At 47.4% G+C, this 18,188-nt stretch overlaps 1 protein-coding gene and 1 non-coding gene across 3 annotated transcripts in view; both read right to left on the bottom strand.

The window, feature by feature from the left end:
* Positions 1 to 18,188, bottom strand: part of BFSP2 (beaded filament structural protein 2) — a 69,791-nt gene that overhangs the window by 26,729 nt on the left and 24,874 nt on the right. For both annotated transcript variants that reach the window (XM_007180917.2, XM_007180916.2), the window contains exon 2: positions 3,564 to 3,646. In XM_007180917.2, the coding sequence (XP_007180979.2) occupies positions 3,564 to 3,646 (83 nt within the window). The remainder of the gene's footprint in view (positions 1 to 3,563; positions 3,647 to 18,188) is intronic.
* TRNAE-CUC (transfer RNA glutamic acid (anticodon CUC)) lies at positions 16,760 to 16,832 on the bottom strand. Its single transcript has one exon. It is a non-coding gene; the product is annotated as a tRNA-Glu (tRNA).

The following is an 18,188-nucleotide window of genomic DNA, read 5'->3' as shown; positions in this document are numbered from 1 at the left end:
CCAAACTTATTATCAAACCCTGAATTTTAGGTAAGCGTTCCCTCCCCAATTTTCTATTTCATTCAAAGAATCACCTTCTAAATTACCCAAGTTCAAAGTCTGGAACTTACCTTTAACCTTCTCTTTTCAGGCTGGCTATATAGATAATTTTCAAATCCAGCCGGTTAGTTCTTCAACCCACCCCTCAAGTCTGCCCATTGCTACCATCCCAGGCAGGCCCTGAACTACGCCTCCCGTTGTCTTCCCAGGCCCACAGCATTGCCCCCAGAGTGACTGTCCTTAACCACATGGAGTCACTCCTCTGCTCAGATGCCTTAAGTGTCATCCTCAATAATCTGATCTCAATTTACTTCCCAATCCAGACCTTGCCTCTCCATCAGTTCAAACCCTTCACTCTCATTGTTTCCTGCTCATTTGCCTGCCTGTCCTCTCCACCCTACAAAGCTTCCTTTAAAGCTAAAATCTGGTCATGATGAGCCACTGCTTGAACCCCTTCTATGGGTCTCCTCTGCTCTCAGATAATTTCAAGCCCTTTGGAATGGCTGACATGGTCCTCCAGGATCTGTCTCCCCTTCACTCACTCTATATGCCCCAGTTATCCTGGGGTGCTTGGGATTCCACTAACACACCATGTCTTCTAATGTCCTCCCGCCTTTGCACACGCTGTCCCCTCTGCCTGGAAAGTCATGCCTACTTTATTTGCCGGTTCAACTTCTACATGAGTTTAGGACCCAAATCAGGCATCATCTCTTGTCAACACTCCCTAACCAGGCTAAATGACCCCCCTCATCTGGGCTCATCTCAGGGATGGCACATTTGCTCAGTAATCACTGTCTGTTCACCCTCTGTCTTTGCCACTAACCTGTGGGCTCACGGAGGTCAGGAACCATGCCTGATTCACTTCACTCCAAGCACCTGGCAAGGAGCCTGGCACAAAGCAGACATTCAAACATTTGTTGAATTCATTCATTCACTCATTCGATAAATATTTTTTGAGCATCTATCTTGTGCTGGCACTCTTTTAGGTGCTGGTGATACACTGGGGCACAAAATAGACCAAGCCCCTGCTTTCGGTGAGTTTACATTCTACTCTGTTGAATGGCAGGACAAAGGTATGTATGAATGAATAAACAAATCAATGAATGAATTCATGCCAAAAGGAATAAATGAATGAATGAGTGAAAAACATTTCAGTCAGATGCTACCTTAATCACACTTAATTAAATTCTACCTTAAATTTAGTGTGAATGGTTCGATGTCTATTGGCATCTTTTTTTTTTTAATATTTATTTATCTATTTGGTTGTGCCAGGTCTTAGTTGCGGCACATGGGACCTTTAGTTGCAGCATGCAAGATCTTTTTTAGTTGTGGCATGCGGGATCTTTTAGTTGCGGCATGTGGGATCTTTTTAGTTGTGGCATGTGGGATCTTTTAGTTGCAGCATGCAGGCTCTAGTTCCCTGACCAGGGATCGAACCTGGGCCCCCTGCATTGGGAGTGTGGAGTCTTAAACACTGGACCACCAGGGAAGTCCCAGTTGGCATCTGTCTTTAATCATGCAGAGAGTTGTCAGTGGCTGGATGATGGCTGCACTTCTTTGAGCGCCTCTGACCTTGGCTACCAGTGCTGAGCAAGACGGCAACCCTGGCTGGTTGAGAGTCTCCTTGACTCCAGAGTGGCACGAATGGAGGCCTTTTAGCAGGTGGAGAAGCTTGGTCTCAAAGAGAGGAAATGACTGGGGATCTGAGGAGATGGTGGAGATTCCCTTTTTCATCACAACACCCTTCTTATTCCTAAGATAAGAATGGCCATGGGATCATGATCTTCCCCATAGACTCCTAACTATATGCCTTTCCTCTTCATCTTTGCTAATTTAGGGAATAACAATACCATCATCCACCCATTTGCTCAACTCCCAGGACACCTTCCCCTCAAAATATTCTCAAAATCACTGTGTTCATCCATAAAAGGGGCATCTTCATTTTGCTTCTCCATTAGGCCAGTGTTTTACAAACCCCACTCACCTACACGATTTTGCACTAAATGTGTATTTTCTGTATCATTATTTACTTTATGTTGTTCCTTAAATTCATGTACTTAAAGAGTAAATCTTAAATCAATAAACTTTAAAAGCTCTTTATCTTAAATAAATTTTAAATTGCTACTATAAATGGTAGTACTATGGTGGAAAAACAGTTTCATGGGCCATAAACAGAAAGTAACTATAAAAATAAATATATGACTGGGACTTCCCTGGTGGCACAGTGGTTAAGAATCTGCCTGCCAATGCGGGGAACACGGGTTCGATTCCCTGTCTGGGAAGATCCCACATGCCGCAGAGCAACTAAGCCCGTGCACCACAACGACTGAGCCCTTGTGCCACAACTACTGAAGCCCATGCACCTAGATAGAGCCTGTGCTCCGGAACAAGAGAAGCCACCGCAATGAGAAGCCCGTGCACTGCAACAAAGAGTAGTCCCTGCTCACCACAACTAGAGAAAGCCTGTGTGCAGCAACAAAGACCCATTGCAGCCAAAAATAAATAAATAAATAGATAAATTTATAAATAAATAAATACATGACTATTAAAATTAAAACGGGGGCTTCCCTGGTGGCGCAGTGGTTGAGAGTCTGCCTGCCGATGCAGGGGACACGGGTTCGAGCCCTGGTCTGGGAAGATCCCACATGCCGCGGAGCAACTAGGCCCGTGAGCCACAACTACTGAGCCTGCGCGTCTGGAGCCTGTGCTCCGCAACAAGAGGGGCCGCGATAGTGAGAGGCCCGCGCACCACAATGAAGAGTGGTCCCCACTCGCCGCGACTAGAGAAAGCCCTCGCACAGAAACAAAGACCCAACACAGCCAAAAATAAATAAATAAATAAATAAAATTAAAAAAAAAAAAAAAAAATTAAAACGTTTATCTTTATACCGCTTAAAATGATCTTCATCAGCCACATTATAGGAGACACTATTAGACTCCAAAGAGGTGGTTCTCAAGGCTGGATGGACATCAGGAAAGCCTGGTGAACTTTAAAAATACAGAGGCCGGGACCCACCCCCATTAATGTCTGTGGGGCTGTGCACTGGCAGTTTTAAGTGCCCAGGTAACTCTCATATGCAGCCAGGATTGAGAAGCATTGCTCCAAACCAGTAGTTCTCAAAATTTGGTCCCAGGGCCAGCAGGATGAACATCATTGGGAACCGGTTAGAAATGTAAGCTTTAGGGCCCGCCTGAGGCCTACTGAATCTGAAACTCTGAGGGTGGGCACAGCAATCTGCGTTTTCTATCAGTCCCTCAGGTGGTTCTGATGAACACTAGGTTTTGAGACCTCTGCTCTAAGCCAGGTGACACTGGCAAAATCTCTGAGGCTTTGGGACCTATTTGTGTCTACAAGGAGGGTTTGAGCCAGATATTCTTGGCTCTGGATTCTCCTGGGGATGCTGTTATCCCACCCAGCCTTCCATGAGGCTGGGGTGCATGCTGCAGACTCTGGGGCAGCATTACCCGAGTGGCCCAGGAGTCTGGGGCACAGAGGGACTGTCCCCTCGGCTGTGGAGCATTACCTCTCCTTAAAGTCGTCCGCGCCCGCCTGGATATTCTCCGTCTGCAGCATGAGCCGTGCGTTTTCCAGGACCGCCTCACCCACCTAGAACGACCACACACCAAAGGACAAGGTCACCGCGGTGTCTTCCTACTTCAAACTGTGCCTCGCGCTGGGCACAGAGCCTCTGGGGCACTGAGAGCACCTTTCTCATGGCAAATATTTTTAGAATTCAAGTGTCCCTCTCTAAGAAAAGGGGGGCGAGATAGACAATAAAGCATAAAATCTGGGTGTCTTCTAAGGGCTTTTAGGGTTGCATTTTTGGAGCAAAAAGATTACTCAAGGCAGACTTGTCTGTGGCCTCTGTCACAATGATGAGCTTTTGGCTCTCCAGTGAAATTTCTGGCTCCTTAAATGAAGTTTCACTGGCTTGACTTAGTGTCTCTTAACATTTTCTGGTCATGGATGCCTTTGGGAAACTGATGAAATCTCTGGACCAGTGCTGCCCAATAGAACTTTCGGTGATGGTGGAACTGTTCTACACTGTGTGGTCCAACACAGTGGCCACACGTGGCTACCGAACGCTCAAAACGTAGCAAAGGCAACTGAAGAACTGAACATTTACTTTTATTTAATCTTAACTAATTTACATTTAAATAGCCACAGGTGGCCACAGGTGGCTCTAGAACTGGACAGTTCGGCTCTAGAATTCTGTCCACCCTCAGAACATACATGTGAACATAAACATGGTACATACAGTTCGGGGGTTTCATGGAGAAGAATGATTTTTCAAACTTGGCCCTCAGCACCCCTCAGGGTTCCCCACAGGTGGGGTTTGGGAGGATAGTCATCTTCTTAACCTGAGAAGCTTCTTTTTAAAATAAATATATTTTTTTACATATTGGCTTTCGGATAATCTTCAGCTTGGGATGGGGAATAAACTAACTGTTACTTTAAAATAAGGATGCAAATCTGAGGAAATTTTCTGGAGTGATAAAGATGTTCCATATCTGGATCTGGTGATTACATTGATGTATAGTAGGTAACAATTTGTTAAGCTGTACCATTAAGATTTGTGTATTTTACTATATGTAAATTATGTTTAATAAAAATACATAAAACTGAAAAAAAAAAAGGTTGCAAATCACTGTTTTAAGCTCTTATCAGTCCTTTGCTCTTGAAAGTAAATGAGTTGGAAGTTCTTTGCTGACTTGGTGGAGGACTTCCGGCACCAGAGGTCAGAGACCGGAGTAAGATGAGAAAGAACGGGGAGGGGGAGACCCCAGTTGCCTGCTCCAGTGTGCGTCAGGGCAGGGCTGGAGCAGAGAGAAGATGAGGTTGCTGGTGGGAACTTCAATGAAGTGGACAAACAACACAGGATGACCCCACTGGAACAAGGGCGCACCATCCCTTCCACCCAGATCTGGGACTTGGTCCACTCCTGTGCTCCCTCGGTTTCCCCAGCAAAGCCCTCATCCCACTGTGCTGAAGTGGCCCTTCCCAGGGTCAACTCCTTGTTCATTGCTGTGCCTCCAAGCTCTGGTTGTGGTGGACATTCCATCAACACCTGTTGAGTGAATGCCTGCATGAATGAATTGTGTGATCATGGGTGAGCCATTCCCAGTCTTCCCCCGTCCCAGGTCTGGGAGGTCATTTTCTGGAAGCCCCCAAGAAGGGTGTTTAAGATGTACCGGGATTTTGCTTTTATTCTGGTATGGAGAGGCCAACAGATCAGGAGACAACTGACATGGCAAAGATCATTTGTTACTCACAGTTCCCAGGAGGAGGGGGCAGCCGCACCATGTAGGGCTACACAGAGAAGAACCAGGGCTGGTCAGGAAGCAGAAGGGGCGAGGGGAAAGCATGGGCAAAAGGCTTTATTGTGGTTTTCATGGGAAGGAATGGGCACAGCAGTATAAGCAGCTGGGATTGGCTGGTTTGAATAATTTCAGTGGTCTCTGGGCTATAGAGATGGTCCCTTGTTGTCTGGTACCCAGCCCTGGGTGGTCAGAGCAGAGGAATATTGCCTCTTGGAGTGTGAGCCCCAGCAAGGGGAGGCAGGTTGAGGTATTGACTCAGGATGGGTTGGTTTGCATCTCAAAGGCACCGTCACAGGTAAGTGGTTCCTATCTCTAGGATTCACTAGCCCTGCAATGGGGCCGTCTCTCCCTGTCAACGAGGCCCCAGCTGCCACAGCACCAAGAATACAGAAAATAAGAACATAGAGTTAATATCGTTGAATATAGTTCATTCAAAGGCTCTGGCTCTGTGAGGCCTCTGAGGACTGGCTTTGGCTGCTCCGACCCAGCCCTCTATTCGCCCTCCTTTACACGCTGCTGCACCCACATTTAGGAACCCCTTTCCTTGTCTTTGGATGCTCCGTGATGCCATTTTGCAGATGATGAATTTGCAGCCCAGGGCAATTACCCTGCTCGTTTTCTCTCAATGGTGCCCATGGCAAATATTCCACCCTAACATGGGGCCTTGAGTCATAGCAGGTATCCAGACCGCGGGCTCAAAAACCCCAGCTGCAGAGATGATGGCTTCCAAAGTGCTCTAGAGTAGCTGGCCATGCAGGGCCAGATGCGGGCAGATGTGGGCCTGGAGCTTGTACAAGTTGGGAGACTGCCTTTAAGAAAAAAAAAAAAAATTACTAATACAAAGGGGGACGTGCAAGTGAGGGAGCTTGAGGCTTAAACTCTTCATGTGGGTACAGCTCTGTTTTGTTTCTGCTTTGAAAACATGCAATGCAGGGGGTAGACAGAAAAAGTAAAAAACAAAACCCAACCCTGGGGCGTGGGGGTATATACATGTACCATATTCAGAGGCACACAATTCTGGAAAAGCAGAAAGATGCCTGAGGATGCAGTCACCTATGTCCCACCGTCCAGAACAAACACACTAGCGCTTGCATGTGCTGCCTTTTGACTTGGGCTTTGCTCCGCCCAGCAGCAACTGTCCCCTGTGTGTGAATCGGTGACATCCGCCCAGCGGACTGCAGTCTCTTCATAAGTAAGAGGCTGACAGGAGCAACGGTGCAGGAGTCGGTAGGAGATACAGGCTGATGGGAGGCGAGGCCAGGGCTCTGTCCTTGCTTCTCCTTACTTGGGGTTGAGGACGGGAGGCTGCCTGGGACACTTTGGACGCTGCCCAGCAGATGGGGAGGTTCTGTCCAATGTCTGTCCAAGGAGGCTGGGCAGCTCTGGGCTCAGGGAAACTGGAGGTTCCTGCTTTCGCTGTTGTTTAGTAACAACCAGGGGTTTATTCGAGCCTCAAGTGGAGGCTAATTATAGGTCCTGACTTGCCAAAGCGCAGTTCGCTGGCCGTGCTTCCCCATCTCCACAGAGTGGATCCTAAAATAGACCTCCAGGCCATCGCTGAGCGCAGAGAGCCTTCCTCTGTCCTCCCGCGGCCCCTCAGCCCCGCACAGGCTACGTCCTCTGGGTGTCAGGGGTGGCTCAGCGCCCCCAGCCAGGAAAGGGCCAGGCGGCGGGTCCAGGGCTGGGACGTTGGCTGAGGTTTAGCACAGGCTGAGGACTGGGATGGTGGCCAAGGCCAAAAGTAAGTGTGGCGCCTGCACAGTGGGACAGGGACCATCTTTGTCTCTATACCTGGGAAAACCGTGAAACCGTCCCCGGGACTGAGGACAGGAAAGGAAGAGGGAGAGAAGTTGGATTTACTGCCTACAGGTGTGGCCCACTCACATGCTGGAGCTGGCTTGTACTGGCTTGTACTGGCTTGTACCTGCTTGCCAGGACAGACTGTTAAATAAATATTTCAGGAGTTTCGTGAGCCGGTTGTTAAACACAGCCACCATGAAAATTTTAATTATGTGAACTTACAATTACATAAATTATACTAAAAACAAAGGTAATAAATACTCAAAATACAAAGGTAATGACCACTCATCATTTCCTAATTGTTTTACTATGTTTGACGGTCATCTCTGCTTTTGAGGTTATTTGCTTCTATCGTATCTGGAATGATGTGTGGACAGGGAACATTGCTTGCCATTCCGGTAAACAAAGAATGTTGCCCACCATTCCAGTTCTACAAGGACCAAGCCATCAGCCACTGTAGCTGCCCCCAGCCCCATGGTGCACCCAGAGAACTCAGGGTGGAGAAAAACAGCAAGTCTTCTGTGCTTTGGATACTGGCCCCAGAGAGTTAAGATGCATATTGAAGAAATAATTTCAATGAGCCCAGACTCTGCATCTTCCTTTATATAGAAAAACACTAAAATCATTAACTTGAGATGTCAGTTTCTTGTGATTAGCAGTAATCTTTTGATGTTCGACCACATGCTTTCCAGCAAAAAACTCCAATATATCCTGCCTCTTACCTTACCTCTTCCGAGCAGTTCCTCAGAGCTATTTGAGAGGCTGTCTCTCTGGGGCTATAGTCCTCAGTAAGGTTCCCTAATAAAACTTAACTCTCAACTTTTAAGTTGTGTGTTTTTCTTCAGTCGACAGGTGGGAACACTATGTAACACTGTCCTACAATGCATCTCTTCCCAACTCTGCATTCATGCTGGTAGCTTGATGTCAGCTGTGGTGAGAGTAGCTACACTAGGAAATTGGCGAACACCATAAAGCAGAGCGTTTCATCCATGGAGAGCCAATTGTTATATAGATCCCAGCTCACTGACTGTTCCCCACCTGCCACCCAATACTCAATATTCATGACTTCACTAAATGCTCACGGCCCTCCTCCAATGCTGATATCAACTCACCCATTTTATGGATGAGGACGCCGAGGCTCAGAGAGCATATGTTAATTGCCCAAATCGCATAGCTGGAATGTGGCAGAGCCAGAAGGCCAAACCAGGTTAATGTGACCTGAAAGTGTGCATACCTTTGCCATCAGTTTTGGAAACTGAAACGCACATCAGAATCAAGAGAGACTCTGTTGTGGAGGACTGTTTTCTGTCTTTGCTGTAACACAGAATAGTCAGGACTCCTGGTTCCTATTTGGGCTGCATCACAAAGGCAAAGAGGCATCTTCCCTACTGGGTGTGAGGACGCTAACCAATCAAACCAAACCGTCTCTGGAGACATTTCTCCAAAGAAGACACACAGATTGCCAACAGACACATGAAAGAATGCTCAACATCCCTAATCATTAGAGAAATGCGAATCAAAGCTACAATGAGATATCATCTCACACCGGTCAGAATGGCCATCATCAAAAAATCTAGAGCGGGCTTCCCTGGTGGCGCAGTGGTTGAGAATCTGCCTGTCAATGCAGGGGACACGGGTTCGAGCCCTGGTCTGGGAAGATCCCGCATGCCGCGGAGCAGCTGGGCCCGTGAGCCACAATTACTGAGCCTGCGCGTCTGGAGCCTGTGCTCCACAGCAAGAGAGGCCGTGATAGTGAGAGGCCCGCGCGCCGCGATGAAGAGTGGTCCCCACTTGCCACAACTAGAGAAAGCCCTCGCACAGAAACGAAGACCCAACACAGCCATAAATAAATAAATAAATATTAAAAAAAAAAAATCTAGAAACAATAAATGCTGGAGAGGGTGTGGAGAAAAGGGAACCCTCTTGCACTGTTGGTGGGAATGTAAATTGATACAGCCACTCTGGAGAACAGTATGGAGGTTCCTTAAAAAACTAAAAATAGAACTACCATACGACCCAGCAATCCCACTACTGGGCATATACCCTGAGAAAACCATAATTCAAAAAGAGTCATGTACCAAAATGTTCATTGCAGCTCTATTTACAGTAGCCAGGACATGGAAACAACCTAAGTGTCCATCAGAAGATGAATGGATAAAGAAGATGTGGCACATATATACAATGGAATATTACTCAGCCATAAAAAGAAATGAAATGGAGGTATTTGTAGTGAGGTGGATGGAGTTAGAGTCTGTCATACAGAGTGAAGTAAGTCAGAAAGAGAAAAACAAATACAGTATGCTAACACATATATGCGGAATCTAAGGGAAAAAAAGACAAAAAAAAATACAGGTCATGAAGAACCTAGTGGCAAGACGGGAATAAAGACACAGACCTATGAGAGAATGGACTTGAGGACACGGGGGAGGGGGAGGGGTAAGATGTGACAGGGTGAGAGAGTGGCATGGACATATATACACTACCAAATGTAAAATAGATAGCTAGTGGGAAGCAGCTGCATAGCACAGGGAGATCAACTAGGTGCTTTGTGACCACCTAGAGGGATGGGATAGGGAGGGTGGGAGGGAGGGAGATGCAAGAGGGAAGAGATATGGGAACATATGTATATGTATAACTGATTCACTTTGTTATAAAGCAGAAACTAGCACACCATTGTAAAGCAATTATACTCCAATAAAGATGTTAAAAAAAAAAAAACAAACCAAACCGTCTCCCACTCCAAGTCCCTGAGCTTTCATTTCTGAGCCCTGTAAGCTGAGGAGACCTGAGGCAGATCTGCGGTCCGACTCTGAAGGCCCAGGGGGCTTCTGCGGCTGCAAACTTTGCTGTCAGGCCCTAGAGAGGAGAGGGCACTTGTGTTTAAAACTTTGAGAGACGTACATTAGCTATCTGGTCCTCTTGGATTTATGGCTGAAGTGGATGCAAATTAACCTCACTTCTCTGATCACCTTTTCTTTCCAGGGGAGAAGGTCATAAAAATACCAAATGTACAGTCCCTGACTGATGCTGTGAATACAAACATACTTACCCATGACCCTGGGACCACTCCTGCCCACTTTTCTAGTAGGAGAAAAGTATAAAGTGATGTAACATTTGCACTCAAGGGCAGACTTAAGGGAGGGCAGGCTAGCAGCTTGCACATGGTGTGCTGGGGACACCAGCAGATGACATCTTCTCCTCTCTGTCCTTCTGCCCAAACAGAGCTGGGACTCCTACCATCAAGGCTACGTAACTTAACACCAGGTCTTCTGTTGAAAAGAGGCACTGTCATAGCAGCAACAGTGCGAATCTCTATGTGAGATTAGCTGGTCTTAAGGGATTAGGACCCATTAATTTTGCTGGAGCCAGAAACAAAATTCACCTTCAAAGCCTAAAATGCTGTGGATGAGAGTAGTGGGGGTTGAGCGGCAGGGGAAAGGCAGTCAGAGGTCATGGGGGGCAGGGCTGTGTTCTGTGAGGGATGGTGCAGGGCGGGGCGCTGCCCGCTGGCTGCGGAGGCTCAAGCTGCTCCGGGCTTGGCCGGCAGCCACCTCATCTAACTTCCCTGGAGCTGTCTTCCTTTGCGCCTCCACGTGGACGCTTCCTTAGCAGACTTTACACCAGTGCTTCTCAAAGTGTGGTCCCTGGACCAGCAGCCTCAGCGCCACCTGAAACTTGTGAGAAATGCACGTTCTCAGACCCTACCTCAGACGTCTGAGTCAGAATCTCTGGAGTGGGTCCTAATGATCTGTGCTTTAACATGCTTTCCAGGGGCTTACGATGCACACTCGACTTTGAGAGCCTTTGCTTTGCACAGACCTACTCCGGTCCTGCTCAGGCCGCCCCCAGGCTGCTCCTGGACCTCCTTGCTGTCCTGACCCACACCATTGCCTCTGCCTAGAACACCTGGTCTTACCACCTGACACTCCCTGGCCCTGGCCACCTGAGAAACCCTTCCCCACTTTAACGCTTCTCTCGAACATGGCTTCCTCTGCGAAGCTTCTTTATTCACTCATCCTTTACTACCTTGACGTCTTCAGCACGTGATTATTATTTCCTCTGTGCCAGGCTCTGTGCTGGTTTTGGGGAATCAGCAGCTATGGTAGGAGATGCGGTTAGAAAGGCAGGCAAAGACCAGATCCTGGGCGAAAGGCCTTGGGAAGAGCGGGAAGGAAGTGGCATTTGCTGGGATGCCAATGGAAGGCTTTGAGCAGGCACAGGGGTAACCTGCGTGGTAAGTGGATCCCCGACTCCTGTGGGACACAGGGGGCCATGCCGAGGGCCCCGCTTAGGGGGCTCCTGCACTCATCCAGGGGAGGTGATGGCGGCTTTGACTAGGGCGGTTGAGGGATGGTGGGGATGGAGCAATCATGGGGAGAGTGAGGGAGAGGAATTGAGGATGGCCCCTATAGGCTTTTAGCCGGAGCTACTGGCTGCACATGGGCCCTAGCTGTCTCCCTACCTCCCTCCTTGAATCATCCTGCATCTGAGTCACATTCCCCCCATAGCGGAGCATGTCCCCATCTCTCCACGCAGTGTAAACTGTATGCAGGCAATGACCACATTGGCCTATTCTTGACCCCAGCTCCTCCCTCACCAATTTGGGCCAGTTACTGGGATAAGTGACTCTAAGATTCAGTTTCTCATCCGTAGAATGTGGATAATGCCACTCCCTGCCCCCTGGGATAGTTGTGAGAAACAAATGAGCCGATGCCTGGGAAGCACTTGGCTGACTGCCTGGAGCAGAGTAAGCATGAATGGTAGCCATCTTTATTGTAGTTATTCGTCTTAGGACAGAGTGGTTGTTCAGTGATTGTTGAGTGAGTCTGCTGGGTATGGTGGTCTGGCACTGTCCCCACTCTGCTTTTTCTGGATGCACCGGTGGCTGAATGAAGACTTCTATCTAGTGGCTTCATGTTATTTTTCTTTCAGTTTTTCCATCCATAGTCATTTGAAAAGCCCTGGTCCCTGGTACTACGATGATGAGGATTTTACCCTTTCCTACTGCCATCCTCACTGCGGATGCAGTTATAAAAATAAATGGAGCTGGTGGTGGCAGGTGAGGGATTTAACCTTCATTGTGTTTCAAAAAGGCAAGGATGAGCAGCATTTTCAAAAGGGTTATCATTTGGGCCCAAGGGTATAATTAGAGCTTTATTTGGAGTTAATGATATTGGCATCCCAGCAACCAGAGCTGCAGGTGAGGGAGGAGGTGGGTAAGCCTGGGCCCTGGGAAATGAGACTCAGCTGGTGCACTGGCAGATGCAAGAGCCCCGGAAACACTTCTCACATTTGTTGGACTTTCAAGTTTAGGATAAATGCTCAGCATGACTTGCTTCCAGCAATAAATGAACAAGAAATCATCATCTGTCCCTATACCCCACTCTTACTGCATCTTCACCAGGATGGTGAAGGCCAGCATGTCACAGCCAGCCAGATGCTTCTCTGTGCTCATCCTGACCTGCTGCTGCATTTGTCATGAGACACACTTTCCTCTCTTGGCTTCCATGAACCACTCTCCCCTGCTCTTCCTTCTACTTTGTTGGCCATCTTTTGGCTTCTTCTGCATGAAGTCTGTCTCCCCTGTCTGACCTCTAAATGCTAGAGTTCTCAGGACTGGGTCTTGGGGCTTTTTCTCTTTAATCACTGAGTTATCTGATCCATTCACATGGCTTGAAATGTATGTGCGGATGACTTCTGCATTTATATCTCTAGCTCAGAACCTTCCTTTCTACTCTAGGCTTGCATACCATTCTCTCCTTGACATCTTCTCTACTTGGCTCAGATGTCTCACACTTAACGTGACCAAAATGGAATTTTTGCCCTCTAAAAGCAAACTGCCCCCCCGCCGCGCTCCATGCCAGTAAACAGTACTAACAGGAACAAGGGAGTCTTGACATCACGCTTTCTCTCATCTCCCACATCTAATCCAACAGCAAGGTTAGTCAATTGCACCACCCCCCCCCGTCCCAATGTATCTCAAATCCATCTACTTCTCACATCTCCACTGATGTCACCCTGGTGCACACCCCCATCACGCTCTCCGACCCCATGGCGACATCCTCCTAATCCCTCTGTCCTCTCCTCCTTGAGTCCATTCTTCATCCTGCTTCCAGAGTGATTTTCTTCAACTCTTCACATCAGATCATGCCACTCTGATTAAATTAAATTAAAACTCTTCTGAGGTGTTTCTTGTGCTTAAGATAAAATCCAAGCTTCTGACAGCGGCCCTCAAGGCCCCGCATGTGTGTCAATCTTCCCACTGCTCACAGGCTCCACCCTGCTGGCGCCGGGTCTCTGTGGACCACGCGGGCCTCTCTCCTGCCTTGAGGCTTCAGCCCGTGCGGACTCCTCTGCCTGGACTGCTCTCCCCGCTCCTGTGTTTGGGTGGCTCCCTCATCCTGATCACCCTGCCTAAGGCAGGACCTCCTTCCGCTCTGCCCCGCTCTGCCTTGTTCACTTTCTTTAAAACACTTACCACAGCTTGTAATTATTACCAATTTTTGTTTATTGGTTTAGTAGTTGTTATCTCTGTATTTGCTGCCAGAATATAAACTCCTTGAGGCCAGGCATCGCCTTTCTGTCCTGCTGTTGTTCCATCCCCAGCACAGTGTCTGGTACAGGACATACAGTTGGATTAATGAGCCCAGAAATAGTGCTGCTTCTTCATGGACAACCAGGAAGGGGAGACCCTCCAGGGACACCCAGGTTCCTACCTAGTGCCAACCTGAGAATCATCTTTGGTACCTCCCTCCCCTTCACCCCCAAATCAGAACATATCGATTCCCCACATTGATGAGCTTCACTCCATTCCCGTCCCTCATCCAGCCTTAGTTCGAGCCCCAGTTGTCTCTTTTCTGGTTCAGCCTGATAGTTGTTACCTGAAGATGGAAAATACGAAGCCCACGCAGTGAGTTAAGGTTGCACCTGCAAGTGGAGTTAGGGGACGTGTCACCAGGTAGTGGAGAGGGTGTCATGTCCCAGACAGCTCCCCGCAAGCACAGTCACAGCCACTGTGGGTCCCGGGAGAATCAGGCACACTGAGGGCTAAGGTCGGGTCTTCCGGGCAAGTTCAAGATGGTGGGCACTTCTGAGTTGTACTGCATGTAAGCCTTGACCTCATCATCACACTGCGCTCTGGCTGAGGGGAGAAGGTCTCAGTAGGAGAGGTCGGGGGAGTGTGGCGTGAGAGGCCAGAACTGGCGGGTGCTGGTGTTCACAGTGCTGGGCGGTCGGGAGCACCTGGTCCCTAGAGGCTGCCCTCTGTCTCGAGGAGGACAGAGTTCCCTAGGCTTCACCTTCTGCGGAGGCCTCCCTCATCCTGTTCCCCCGAGTTCTGGCTCTGGGCTCACCCAGCATCCTGCCTGCAGCTACTTTGGATGGATATAGGAGGGCTTGCTTTGGGCACTGAAGAGTTTAACTGCCACGGTCCACCAGTATGTAAGCCTGGGTGTATGTGTCAGGACCCGGCCCTTCAGGGCCTAATTTTCTACACATGACCTAATAAAATCTGAGTTTTGAGCACCAGGTACATCAAGATACAGTGACCCTGGGAGGCTCTGTTTGGGCAGCCAGCTGGTCTCCCTCTGTGATATCTCTGTCTCTCTCTGCTTTCTAGATTTGGAGCAACTGCTGTCCAACTTCTCCTTCTCCTTTCTACTGGAATGAACTTACTAAGATGCAATTTGAATTTATTCAAGGGTGTGCTCTTGAATAAACCCTCACAACTTGGCCCTGCTCTTCACTCTGGCTTTATCTCTTCTTCTCTCCCCTGCTATAGGCTGAACTATTTTTCTGAACAGACGTGGGCCTCTCTAGCTTCCAGACCTTGACTCATGTTGCTACCTCTGTGTGTCATGACCTAACTAGGCCATCCAGCCTCCATGCTTTCCTTATCTGCCAGGTGAACTCCTACCCATCCTTCAAAACCCAGCTCAGGAATTAACACAACATTGTAAATCAACTATACTTCCATAAAATAAATTTTAAAAAACCAACTCAGGCTGCCCTGGTCATCCTCTGTACTTCCCATATTCCCTGTGGGTATACCTCTATCACTGTAGTTGTCATGTTAGACTTTATTCTGATATGTTTCTGTCTTTCCCCACCACTAACATGTGTGTCCCTGAGACAGGTACAGTCTCTCATCTCTGCCCTCGGAATGGGTGCATCTGTATAATTTCCATTATACAGATGGGGAAACTGAGGCCCAGAGAGTTCAGGAACTTGCCCCCAGAACTAAGTGGCCCAGATGAATTTAATCCTTATCAGTCTGACTCACAGCTCATTGCTCTTCTTTTCTTTTTTCAAAAAAACTTTTTATTGTGGGAAATTTCAACTCCATCAAACTACGTATAAGGGTAGAGAGAGACTCACCTCCTTACTTCAACAATGACAATCTCACGGCTAATTTAAAAAAAAAAATCTCTATTCCCACTGACCTCTACTCCTATCTCTGAGATTATTACATACCTATCACTTCATCTATAATTATTTCAGATGCTCTCTTTTGTACCTCTTGTATTTCAATTGAAAAATTATCAAAGCAATATATACATTGGTTTAAAAAATTAAACAATACTAAAAAGAGATGCTTACAAAGGCTTGTAAAGAAAAGCGTTCCCCTTCCCACATTTTTCTCTCCTCATGTCCTAGTCCCCAGCTGTTCACTTGTCCAGAGCTTGCCCCATATTTCTACAAACTTCTTGATTGTTTGAGTTATCAGCCACAGGCATTATTTATTGACTTCCTGGCGGACAAATGAAGATTTAGCTCACTCACACTCCACCTCCCTTTTCCTTTATTTATTGGCTATCTTGGTAACTTTAAACAATAAAACTGTATGTCTTGCTGTATAAATTATGGACAGTTTCTTTCTCACACTCAGTCTTTCTCTTATAATTGCAGATGTTTTATTTTCTAAGGTCAAAAGAGAGGACAGAAAACCAGTTTAATTACTAAACAATTCTACTGATGCCTGTGTGAAATATAGGTCCTTTCTGCTAAGACTTGCCATGGAGGTGCCACTGTCAGAAGCCGTGCGCAGAGAGCCAAATTGTTGTTTTATTTTCCAACTGAGCATCCTCAGGCCTGCAGAACAATGTCAGTTGTTTGATTTTATGTTCATGGTGCTACCCTCTCCAGGGCATGCCTGCAATACCCACACACGACCATGTTGCCTTACCACCATGTTGGAGCTGTGATTCTCACACTAAGTAGCTCAGTGTTTTCTCTTGTAAAAGGGGCAGCTTGATCTTGATAGTACCAGGCACACAATGATCCCTTAATAGATGTTTGTTGAATGAATAAGTGATATGTGTTTAAAGAGCGAAACGTGAAATAAGGATGAGAAACCAGTTCACAAGCATCAGACTGGCAAACCTTTGGGAGGTGAGGATGTGAAGAAAGTGGGGATCTCACACACTGTTTCCGGGAGGGTAAATTGGTGTGGCCACTTTGGAGAGCCATTTGACAATGCCGTATAAAAGCTGGTGATGGGCACAGCCCATTCTGCTCCTAGGTACTAACCTGGAGCCGGGGAAGAAACTTTTTTTTTTAATTTTATTTTGGTCACATCACGAAGCTTGTGAGATCTTAGTTCCCTGACCAGGGATTGAACCCGGGCACTCCGCAGTGAGAGTGCAGAGTCCTAACCACTGGACCACCAGGGAATTCCCAGAAACTCTTTCTATAGCGGGCCAGGGAGGAAATACTTTAGGTTTTGTGGTCTTTGTTGCAACTACACAACTCTGCTTGGGAGTATGAAAGCAGCCTTAGACAATTTGTACATGAACGGGTGTGATTGTGTTCCAGTCAAACTTTATTTACAAATACAGGCGCCTGGTTAGATTTCTGCCTATAGTTTGCCCACCTCGGACCTAGGGGGACTCTCCCATGTGTGCATGAGAAGGTTCATGCCCCTCCTGTTTGTGATAGTGAAACCGAAAGCAACCTCTATCCATCAGCAGAAAAATTCATAACCTATGGTATAAATACATTGAGATGCTCTATGTATAAACATGGATAAATCTCAAAATCAAAATGAGGAGTGAAGAAAGCAAGCTGCTGAAGGAAGTAGTGTGTGATGGTTAATTTTATGTGTCAATTTGGCTGGGCCATGGTGCCCAGAGATTTGGTCAAACATTACTCTGGATGAGATTAACATTTGAATTGGTGACTTTGAGTAAAGTGGATTGTCTTCCACAATGTTGGCGGGGCCTCATCCAGTCAGCTGAAGGCCTGAATAGAACAAACTATTCTAAACTATCCTGAACTGAGGTCCCCAGAGCCGGCAGATGGTCTTTGGACTTGTCCTGGAACAACAGCTCTTTCCTGGAACTCCAACCTGCGGGCACCTTGATTTTGGACTTCTAGCCTCATTATAGTGTGAGCCAATTCCTTAAAATAAATATCTCTCTCTCTCGAAACATCCTATTGGTTCTGTTTTTCTGGAGAACCCTGACTAATACACAGTGTAATACAATTGAATATAAAGTTTAAAATCATGCGAAACAATCCTATAAAGGATTTATATACATATATAGTAAAATTGAAGCAACACTGGTGGGAATGATAAATGCCAAATGTAGAGCAGTGGTGGCCTCTGGGGAGGGGAATGGAATCAGGACGGAGCAGCACAAAGGGTGTTTCAGTTGTATCTGGAATCTTTGATTTTGTGTTTTTAAAAGAGGTCTGTAGCAAATAACATTAAGGTGGACAATTTTGGATGTTGGGCACCCCTTTATATGTGTTTAACATATTTCATGATTAAGAAGAATGAGATAACGTCACAAAACAACGAGGGAACGAAAATCAGTGGAGTGACTGGCATGCCCTAGGCCCCTATCATGTAGCGCGAGAGTGGCTGGAACAGTTGGATGGAGAAGGCAGGTCAGCGGTGGTGGGAGACCACTAGGTGGAGGGCAGGGGGACCTCTAGAGCTCCAGAAGAGGCTTCTGGGCAGCGGGCATGAAGATGCAGCAGGTTTCCTGGGTGGACCCGGCGTGGGAGAATGGGGCGGAGCAGCG

This window comes from Balaenoptera acutorostrata, chromosome 4 (assembly GCF_949987535.1).
Source record: "Balaenoptera acutorostrata chromosome 4, mBalAcu1.1, whole genome shotgun sequence".
NCBI classification, from domain to species: Eukaryota; Metazoa; Chordata; class Mammalia; order Artiodactyla; family Balaenopteridae; genus Balaenoptera; species Balaenoptera acutorostrata.
The sequence above is the reverse complement of the archived record's forward strand: the minus strand, read 5'-3'. Positions and strand labels throughout refer to the sequence as shown.